Source organism: Pyxicephalus adspersus, chromosome 3 (assembly GCF_032062135.1).
Source record: "Pyxicephalus adspersus chromosome 3, UCB_Pads_2.0, whole genome shotgun sequence".
In the NCBI taxonomy this organism is placed as follows: Eukaryota; Metazoa; Chordata; class Amphibia; order Anura; family Pyxicephalidae; genus Pyxicephalus; species Pyxicephalus adspersus.
The window spans coordinates 24,005,982-24,017,495 of record NC_092860.1 but is presented as its reverse complement, the minus strand read 5'-3'; the positions used below and the strand labels follow the sequence as shown (position 1 = coordinate 24,017,495).

The 11,514-nt window shown below is 39.5% G+C and overlaps 1 protein-coding gene across 1 annotated transcript; it reads left to right on the top strand.

Annotated features, from left to right (window-relative positions):
* The first annotated feature begins 3,550 nt into the window (after positions 1-3,550).
* On the top strand, positions 3,551-9,870 carry CBX4 (chromobox 4). The gene is made up of 5 exons (XM_072403959.1): positions 3,551-3,753; positions 3,836-3,879; positions 5,133-5,198; positions 7,371-7,437; positions 8,004-9,870. Exons 1-5 carry the CDS (start codon positions 3,685-3,687, stop codon positions 9,276-9,278), a joined length of 1,521 nt encoding a protein of 506 aa, XP_072260060.1. The 5' UTR covers positions 3,551-3,684; the 3' UTR covers positions 9,279-9,870.
* Positions 9,871-11,514: the final 1,644 nt, after the last annotated feature.

Below are 11,514 nucleotides of genomic sequence, written 5' to 3'. Positions count from 1 at the left end.
TTCCCATTGGCTTCTATCTCGGTGATAGTGGTCACTGGGACATGTGGAGAAGAGAATCATCCAAGTGGGGGCAATAAACACCCAACAGGGGATCTATCTCTTCTCCCTTCTTATATAGAACTAAGACAAGCAAATATTCATCTATACATACATGTGTATACATGTGTACCGTGCTGTGTATGAAGTTCATATTCTGACATTCTAATACAATACAATACAATATTTAGCCAGGATTGTTTTATTTATATCATACATGTGATAATTATATGAATGTACGTTGATATTCTCTTATGCACAGCACATATGTCATACATGATATAATTCTCTACATATATATACTAATGCAGTATAATGCACACATGTACTATATGCTAAATTTCTATAAATGTTTTATATTTGTACATTCTGTTACACAGCACACATTACAAATATCATACATGTTATAATGCCCGGATTTCATATATACACGTGTTTCATATTCATATGCTCTAATACACAGTACATATATTGTACATGTTATATTTCTATGATTGTACGTTGTGCTTCTTATATACATACATATCACATGTGTTATAATGCCATGCAGATTTACATTGATGTTATAATTTTATGATTGTACATTTATATTCTCCTATTCCCAGTATACAGCACATATGTCATACATGATATCATTCTGTGATTATATTCATTCATACAGTATAATACACAGCACACATGTACTATATGCTGCATTTCTATACATGTGTACACTCTGTTACATGGCACACAAATACTATTCTGCCAGGATTTCATGTTTATATGCCCTAATGCACAGTACATGTGTTATACATGTTAAAATTCTATATTTGTACATTGATACATTGAATCCTATACATTCAAATCACACATGGTATAACTCATAGAGATATACATTCATTCCCCATAATGCACATCACATAATACATGTGTCATACATGTTATAATTCTATTATTGCACATTGATCTTCTTTTATACACAGCCCACATATGACATATATATCCTATAGTTATATACATTCATGCAGTATATTATACACGTATACTGTATGCTATATTTTTACAAATCTGTACATTCTATTACACAGCACAGGTTACATATACATCATACATGTTATAATGCTAAGATTTGATTTATACACATATTTCATATTCATACACGTTAATACAGAGTACATGTGTTATACATGTTATATTTCTATAATTGTACATTGATACCGTCCTATACATACATATCACACATGGTATAACCCATAAAGATATACATTCATCCCCTTTAATACACAACACATAATACATGTGTCATACATGTTGCAGTCCCATGAATGTATATTCAATGATTATAATACACAGTACATATGCCCTATATGTTATAAATCCAAATAATGTACAAATGTAACTTACATGCAGCATATGGGAAACTAAAATCCCAGGCAATCCTACACTCATTATTATCCTATTATACACAGCACATAATACATGTCATACGTCTTATAACACATTCATTAGAACAACATTCTAATACTGAGAACACACACATATATATATATACATGTTATAATGCCAGGATTGTATATTCCCACATTCTAATACATGATTATGGTAATAAAATTACTTCTAATGGTATAATCCCATTCATATATTTAATGTACAGCGCTGCGTAATATGTTGGCGCTATATAAATCCTGTTTAATAATAATAATATATACATTCCTGCCCTATGATACACATATCATATATGTTATAACCCCATGAATGTATAGTCATACATTCTAATACACAGAACATATATCATACATAGTATAATTCTATTAAAGTACAGTTATATCATTCTATAAACAGCATGTGTATCATACATGTAATATTGCCAGGATTTCATACTTGTACATTGTTATACGCAGCACATAGTACTCATACATGTTATCATCTCACTCATATATACATTCCTGCCTTATAATACACATATTATATATGTTATAGCCTCAGAAATGTATAGTCATACATTCTAATACACAGAACACCATACATGTTATAATCCTATGAATGTATTATTATATATATAATATACTCAGCACACATGTCATACATGTAATATTCCCAGGATTTCATACCTGTACATATTTATACACAATACACCGTACTCATATCATATATGTTATAACCCCAGGAAGGTATATTCTAATTCACAGAGCATATGTCACACATGGTATAACCCTATGAAAGTATAATTATATTTATATTATATACTTAGCACACATATCACACATGTTATAACTTGTGTTCATATATACTTCCATGCCCTATAATATACGTATAATATATATGTTATAACTAGGAATTTATTATCATACATTCTCATACTCAGCACACATATCATATATGTTATAACCCCAGAATGTATAGTCATATATTCTAATTCACATTCACATGTTATAATCCCATTCATATATACATTTATGCCTTATAATACACACAACATACGTGTTATAAGGGTTTCATACTTGTACATATTTATACACAATACACATTATTTATGTGTTATAACCCCCGAAATTGTATTCATACATTATAATTCACAGAACATATATCACACATGGTATATTCCTATAAATGAATAATTATATATGTATTATATACTCAGCACACATATCACACGTTATAATTCTTAGAATGGACATTGGGACTGTCCTCCAATACACGGCACATATTACATGTCATATCTGTACATTACACATACATGTATGGAGTGGTACAATCTGACATATATATATAACACACACATGTCACATGTTACATGTAACCCCGGATTATACAGATTTATATATACAGATTAGGATCACACATAATATAACCCCTTGATGTGTGTAGTGATATAACACACCATACAATCCTATTATCTGTTATCGGTCACACATCGTACCATCAGTACATTATTATTAATAATAATATTGCTGGTCTGGGCTGTGATTGCAGGATGGGATCTGTAGCGATCATCTGTACAATCTGATCGGCTGTTCCCATCTCGGCGTCCGACCGCACAGAAAATACCGATTTGTATGTATGAGGAAATAAAGTTCGGTACGGATGCGGTGATTTTAGCGGATCGGTAATCCGATTATTCGTGTAGCACTGATTCCGATGCACCGATATCGGGCGGTAACAACGAATGCGGCGATATTTACATTACATCGCACATTTATTATAATTTTATTAATTCAGTAATATTCGGCCGGTGACAGATCGGAGGTTGTAATATTCGGATAATGATGACACATTACTAATAATTGATCGGACACACATCATTACTGTCATGTGTTGTGTATGGTGTGTCATACATAAGCAGCACACAGGGGCCCCGGGTCCCCCATCCTAAGGGGCCCCGATTCGGATCCCCTCCGACCATTGCTTCACTTCTCTCCCTTCCCCCATCGCGTCTCAGATCCAGGAGGCGGAGCCCTCCAGCGGGGCATCCAATCAGCGCCGGCCGTGGTTGCTCGGTGACAGCTGCAAGTCCCGCCCCCCTGACATTACAGCGCAGACTGTGGCAGGGAAGAGCAGGTCGGAGGCGGCGAAGCGGGAGACGGAGGGGAGCGGGCTACATGGACATAGCTACACCGGGGGGGCCCGTGCCTTCATAGGAGGGGAAGGCTGGACGCTGCTCGGGGCAGTATGGAGCTCCCGGCGGCGGGGGAACATGTCTTCGCTGTGGAGAGTATCGAGAAGAAGCGAATCCGTAAGGTAAAGCTGGGTGAATGGTGCATGACGTGCAGGGGAGGCGAATGTACCCGAATATTTAATAAAATTATTTTATTTTCTGCAGGGCCGGGTGGAATATCTGGTGAAATGGCGAGGCTGGTCATCCAAGTAAGTACATGACAGGAGGGGGGAGGGGGGGTACATGACAGGAGTGGGGGATCACGGGGGGGGGGGAGAGGGTCACGTGGTCACGTGCCCCATCATCCTCATCCTCCTCTTCACCCCCCATCCCTGGCACTCTGCCTCCCTGTCAGCCCTGTATGGGGGTTGGGATCCTTGCCAGGCATGGAATGTCTCCTCTCCTGATGGATCATTAGCTGGGATCTTCTCTCGGATTATTATCATCCTTCCCATAGTTTCCAGGAATATTATCATGGCTGCTCCCCGATCTACAGATTACTGTCCATGTCTAATATAGAAGATGTCAGGCTGATCCCCCGGCTTCCTATATATGAAGTGTCTGTGTGCAGATGTCGGGGGCTGTCTGATATATCCCCAAATGCACAGCATTCCTGCATTATGCCATCTGGAGCCTCTGGGGTAGGTGTGCCACCCCTATCCTGGGACTGGGGCATATATTCCATTTTGCATCATCCCCTATACCCCAATCCTAATGTACTGGAGCTGCTTGGTATAGAGGAAGAAGGGGTTAATCCTGCAAAGCATCATGGGACACAGGATCATTTCATGTTATACTGTATGAGCTGCAGCCAATATTCTATTTGTACATTCCTGTTATAGCACATTGTATAGATGGGAAGGGGTTAATACACAATGGGACATTCATATTTATATTCCATTCTGTACTGTCTGGCTTCGCGCTCTGCTATATCCTAGATTTACACATTGCATAGATAGATAGGGAAGGGGTTAATATTGCAAAGCATCATGGGACATCTTGGCTGGTGCTGCTCAATATCCTCATTTATGCAGAACTATTCTAACACATGGAGATGGAACATAGATGGAGACGTCTGTACTTTATAACTCCATAGATCATTAATTTATTCTTATCTCTTCCCAATATCCCAATGTTACTGCTATAGCACATTGCATAGATAATATTAGAACGTGATGGGACATACATATGTGTTTGTCTGGGCTGGTGTTGTCCAATATCCTCATTTTACAGACCCTGCTATAATATATTGTATAGGTAGATGGTTTGTACTTTATAACTTCATGGATCATTAATTCATTTCCAACCTTCCCAATTTATGTTCCCATAAATGTGTTTCTACTCCATGGCAGACAAATTCATTTTGTGTTCCCCAATATTCTCCCCCATTCATCTCTATGTAGATCTTTATTGTATACAGAACAGTAGGATTATGAAGTAACGCTGTCATTTTCCTGTGCAGGTATAACACATGGGAACCGGAGGAGAATATTTTGGACCCCCGGCTATTGGTTGCTTTTCAGAACCGGTATGTTTATATAACTTCCTACAAAGTAAAATAGGAAAACCACATAAATTCCTCTGACTAATATTTTACAAACCGAGGCGTGTTGTTGTCTATGGACATAATCATGGTGAATAGAAAGAAAAATGAGATCTGTTTTAAATGAACCAATTAGTGGCTTAGCAGGTGGCCTGGATCTCAGTATCCCAAAGCAATGTTCTGTCCCTTTTGGCCATTCCAGATTCATAAATTGACAGAGGTGGGCGTACCATTATGAGGGTGTTGTGTGCCGGCTTCTTTCCCTCCACCCACTCGCAAAAAAAGGGGAAAAAAAACTCTTGGCTAATTTTGACATTGTGTAAACAGTCTGGAGCAGAGTCTCCCTGGCCTAAGATTGCATGTAATCTGCTCTATGCATTTTAATGAGATCATTAGCATGCCGCCTGCATCTGTAGGTCTTCGTTTCTAGCATGCTGCTTTATATTTTCTATCAAATGGTTCCAACGTGGCGTTTAATATTTATGGAGATAATAACATCCCGATGGTTCAAACGGGGATCATTGTCTGCTTCAGCAAAGCTGCGTCTGCGGGGAGATGCGGGAGATAACTTCGGTAGGTGCTGGCAAGGTATGGGTAGTCAGAAATTAGCTGCCTCAGGTTTTTGGAGCATGAAGTTAATTCAGAAAATGAGCCGTGACTAGTATACAAAGAGTTAAATGGGGAAAACAAAACTGAAGATGTGTGCAATTCTAACTAGAAAACAAGGAGTTAAAAGCACAAATGTGTCCCCATCAGCTCACATGGTTACTAAGTTGCACATTTGTGTAACATTAGCATAGCATGGGAATGTCATCACCCATGTAGAGGGTCAGGCCTGAGGGTAATGGGAGGCTGGTAGACAATCCAGATCCAAAATAATTCTCTGAGGTCTGACTGTACGTTATTATTCTGTTAATCCTGGCGGTTCATTCTTTAACTTGGTTATTAATGTCCATCTGTGGTTTGGCAAGCTTTCTGTTTACGTATCGGAGACTCTTGTAGGAACAGGCCTGGCTTAATCATACCAACTTCCAGCACAGGCGAGGCTGGCATAGATATCCTGCAGCTGGACTCATGTCCAATACAAGCGTGCAATGTGCCACACGTGTGGAGCTTGGCACGGGACAAGTATTTGCTTCTACCTCCTTGTTTACTACTTTGTACTGCACACAGGGAGACGTCGCCTTTTTTTCTGCTTTTAATGGATGGATGTATATTTTTGGACGCTGAATATAAAGGAAGCTGACGTTTTTATCCATATCAGTGCTGCAAGCAACTGATTGCTTTACCCCGTATTCTGTATAATTTTAGTTGCGGTCATCAGCATGTGTATGTATTAATGAGCTAATATCTGTATTAGGATTTGTAAGACAAGTGTTTTTATATTGCTGCAACCTTCCAGTGGTTCCAGGCTAAGACAAACGTGTAAATGTAGGCAGGGAGGATTCTGTGGTGCATAGAGACTTCGCCAAGAGATCAAGGGCATAGAGAAATCAGCATTGGGCGTTACATCAGATCTTGTTTTCTTCTTGCATTGGTTTTTCCAGAGTATAGCAGCATCGGTATAATAAAATATAAGCCAGACTTTTTATATAAGCAGCTTCAATGTATAGTCTCTGCCTTATTTCTAAAATTCACTATGTGGGCACAGGGTCTGACGGTGGTTGGTTTGGTTGCCTGAATTGTGAAATGCCACTAAGATTTTTCTGAGCACCAAGCCATCTTTGCTTGGCCAGGCAATCGTTATATCTAGGTTCCCATGCACATGACGCAGTTTTTACAGGCTTTACCCTTTTGTGGACCAATCCAAAAAAGAAAAGTCATGACGTATTGTCCTAGGCAGCTATATTTACCTAGACAATTGTGGGAGGAGAAAAAGTAACTGTAAACCTTTCAATACTTCCCTTTCCTAAGCTCCCCATACAATAGTATATTGTACTCCTAGCACATCTCTAGTGGCAGAGTCCCCCCTCTTATATCAGCCTAAGTATGATTTTTGCTGCTCTGCCATCTCATCAACTCTATGTTCATAACAAATGCTAATATATAAAGCCTAACTCCGGGCATAAGAAGACAATCCTCCCACCCCCCATCGAAATTACCTGTTATGCTTTAGTTTGACAACCCTAACTTTCTTGTTTGGTTTTTCTTTTGTAGAGAACGACAAGAACAGCTTATGGGGTACCGAAAACGTGGACCTAAACCAAAGCACCATATTATTTCGGTGAGTTAATGTTTTTCCTGCAATAGTCGCATTAGGTTGTTCCCTTTATCCAGCATGTTCCTTTCTAACTGAATGCCCAGCCCTGGGTGTGAACTTCTTCTATTTACTCTTAGGATTCACTCTGCAGATGAGCAAATTGTGCCTCTGGTTAGTTACCAGTAATACCAATGGCCAACCACAGTGTTCTCCGCAGACACTTTTAGGAGGGCACACCACCCAGCATTTTTCAGTAACCACGCGGCTATTTATGGGTGGTTACTGATGAGTTGGGTCATAATACAGAGGCCACCACCCACCAATAGCTTTTTCCCACCCGGTTTAAAAACATTTCTGAGTTGAGCGCTGAACCATGTAGGAGGCATTCTGACCCCCACGCTAATATACTGTGAGCTGTGGTTATAGTGTTTATAGCAGGGGTTCCCTGAGAGCTGAAAGTAATATAGGGGAACCCCTTGAAATTAAATGGTAAGAAACACTGCTGTAAAATACATGTTAAGGGAATGGAGCATCCTATTTTGCTTTTATCCTCTATAGCCTTTAAATATAAGTTTTCTATTATATCACAGGTGCCATCCTTTGCCCGCCGTTCCAGTGTCCTAAGTGGCCTTCAGGATTCTATCGTGGACAGCCATACTAAATTAGATGTGTCATCTGTAGCAAAGAGCCAGCCTTACCAGTATCAGCTGAACAGCAAAAAGCACCACCAATATCAGCCATATGGCAGCGATCACTCTGAAAAGCAACACTCAAGCAGTAAGAGAAAATATTACTATCAATTGAATAGTAAGAAACATCATCATTATCAGCCAGACCCCAAGATGTATGACCAGTATCCCTCAGGGAAGGATTCTCAAACTTCTTCTGAACAAAACCGACATAAGGAGTCCTGGACTCCGAGCCGGCCTATGGAGGTGGAGGCTCCTGCGAGGAATGGTATAGGACTAGCTTTAAATGGCTCGGATAAAAGTCTTTCTAGCACAACTCCCACCAGCGCAGTTAAAGACGTGTCTGGAAATGGAGTTGGGGGCAAAATGAAAATTGTGAAAAATAAAAATAAGAACGGGAGAATTGTCATAGTTATGAGTAAGTATATGGACAATGGGATGCAGTCTGTGAAAATTAAGTCAGCAGAGGAGGACTGTGAAACGGAGCCTGGAAGGACAGTGGGCACAAAGGTCACCTGCAATGGTGACAGGACTTGTAATGTGGTTGAGGAAAAACATGAGAACTGGAAAAAGAGAATGGAGTCCAAAATCAGAATTAATGAGGATATTGGGTGTGGAGACTCAAAGACTGTTCCTCTTGCTGGCCTGCGGAGAACCTATTCGAGCGCTGAATCTGTTCACGGCCAGCCCTTGTCACTCACCACCAAGAAGGACGTAACGACATGGACTAAAGGAAGTAATTTATCTTCTAATAAAGAAGCACCTAAAGAGGTTGTATATATTAACCCTAGAAAAAGGTGCTTGGCTGAGATGGCAGATGCTGGGGATGCCGCCAAAAAAGTACTCCCTTCCAGGAGTATTAGCGCTCCGAGCAGATTGGACAACCAGGGTGGTCAGAGCATTCTGCCCGTTTCCCCACAAGAGCCAGACATCATTCTTTTAGACTCTGACTTGGATGAGCCCATAGACTTACGATGTGTGAAGTCCAGGTGTGACCGTCAACAAGAAGTCACAAATCACGTTTCTCAAGTGACCGAAGAATCCCGGGTCAGTGAAACAGACGATGCAAAGGAGGAACCAAGGACTGTATTCAAACCTTTTTTTGGGAATATTGTGATTACAGATGTAACGACCAACTGTCTTACTGTCACTTTCAAGGAGTATATAACCGTTTAACCAAGTTTTGCAGAACTTGGAATGATAAAAAATGTCATTCAGGGAAAACTGCATTTGGGGTGGAAAAAAATCCTAGATTTGTTTCCTTTTCGTTCAAAGCCTTTAGAATCTTAAAGCACTTAATAGCTAAACAGCCTGCACAAATGTTTTATTTGCAGGTTTCTTTTTTTTCCCTGGTAAAATGAAACCGTTGTCAATGGTAACAATGTAAGTTGTATATTTATTAGTATTTATATGTGTAGATGAAATCCGACTTGGCTTTGTTAATAGCTATACTTCTTTTGTGAAATGCAACTTTGATGTAACTATTTTGTTGCCAGAATTGACTACGTTCACACTGAATTTAACATGATATATAAAAAAAATTTGTATATTTATGGTGTATTGTTGATATGCAAAGACAAATTAAATCCAGAGCTGCTAATAGATTTTTTTTTTAATGCTTCCGGTAGCTGCTTGTATGTAAATATTTAATAAAGGAAAAGGTATGTAAGCAGCATGAGTTAGCCCTGGGCTTGTCTAGAAGTCTGTAGCCTTAGTTAGGTGCTAAATTATATTGTGCAATAATAAAAATGAAATTGAATTATGAAGAGCCTCGGAAGCTGTCTTCAGTATTTGATCTGTAGTGTTGGACATTCTACTACTGTGCTGTTCTGTACTTCTGTAAAAGCAGGCCGGGATGGAGAAGGGAATCCCATTTCTGGCTGGTCACCTGGATCTTTTAGTAGTGGCACAAAAAAAACAAACAAATGTTTGAATCTTAATGTAAATATTAATGATGCAGGTTGAACCCTCTTCACCCCCTAAAGTATCTTGGAAATTATTCATATGGTGGATGACTGCAGGAAAAAAGCCAAAGGTTCTCCATCGCCAACCCACTCTTGGCTTGAACAATACCCAAGCAGCGCTCTCCTTCTATAAGGACCTCAATGTAGGGGCTTCAATTTGTTATCAGAAGCTTAACCACTTGTTGCCAGCACTTCCTTATCATAGAACTACTTTACTACTGCAATATTTCAGGGTAGCATTTCCTCATTAAACAGATGCATTGTGTTGTTCATGTGGATTAAGCTTCACAAGTCACAATCAAACTTTATCATCCTATTTTGTTCCATTGATCTAATGAAGATGCAACTGCACACTACTGGTGTAGCTTACTCCATAGAAAATGTTTTATTGTTCAAATGCCATTTCTAGAGAATGATTGCTGAAGGATAAATGGCATGTGACTGGGCTACAAAAATGTTTGCTGTTTATAGCCTAGTGAAGGTAAACTTCTCAATAGTAATAGATGTGTGTGTACCTTGGCCTTGAGAGCTGGACTGTAGGGATAAGAAGAGAAATTACAATGGGGCTATCCCCATAAAGCAATGTTCTCCTATAGAGCTGGGTGGAACAAAGAGGATGTTTTTTAACTGTCCACCTTGCTCTTGCATTGCTCTCATTCATCCAATGTTCTCATAAATAGGGCCCCAACTTGTAATATTACTTACAATACAGGATTACAGGCCTTGCATTTTAGGGGTACATGTCAGTGCCTGTGACTTGCTGCATGCAGCAAAGGCTGCAGCTAACTCATTGCACAGAGGATTAAAGGGAATAAAGGGGTTATATTTAGTATTGATAGCAGTACATTAGTGTGAGGGTCAGTCAGAAGAATACCTCCTACACTGCTGGATGGTAGAAGAGGAAGAATGTCATCCTTACAGATAGCCAAAAAGATTATTTGGTGTCAGGTAAAATGAACTAAGAAGCACAAATTGTTCAAGGGACCCCTAAGAAACCATTAGAGGAACCCTAGGGTGCCACAGAAGAATATTAGCATGGAGTAAGTAAATTGCTCTTTACCCCCCACCTTCCCCTTCCAGACCCAAACAGGTATTAATCATTTGGTTTTAGAGTTTTTTTTTAGTTGGGTTTTAGGAAATCTTGCTCTGTCATGATGGGCTCCAGTATTCTTCCCAACAATTTTTTTCAAGCTAGGTGGGAATAAGCTGTAGATAGGTGATGGCCCCTGTATTGTGACCCACCTTTAGTAACCACCCAAAAACAGCCAGGTGGTTACTGAAAAGTGCTGGGTGGTGCGCCCAGCTAATAGGGGCTGGGGAGAATGCTGAGCTCACACTGCTGGTAGTCCTGTTGAACAGAATGCAAATATAAAAATGATTTAATGTTTATTAGCTGTTCCTTATCCTTTTTTCAAATATTTATATTTGGCATATGATAAAGAAATCAG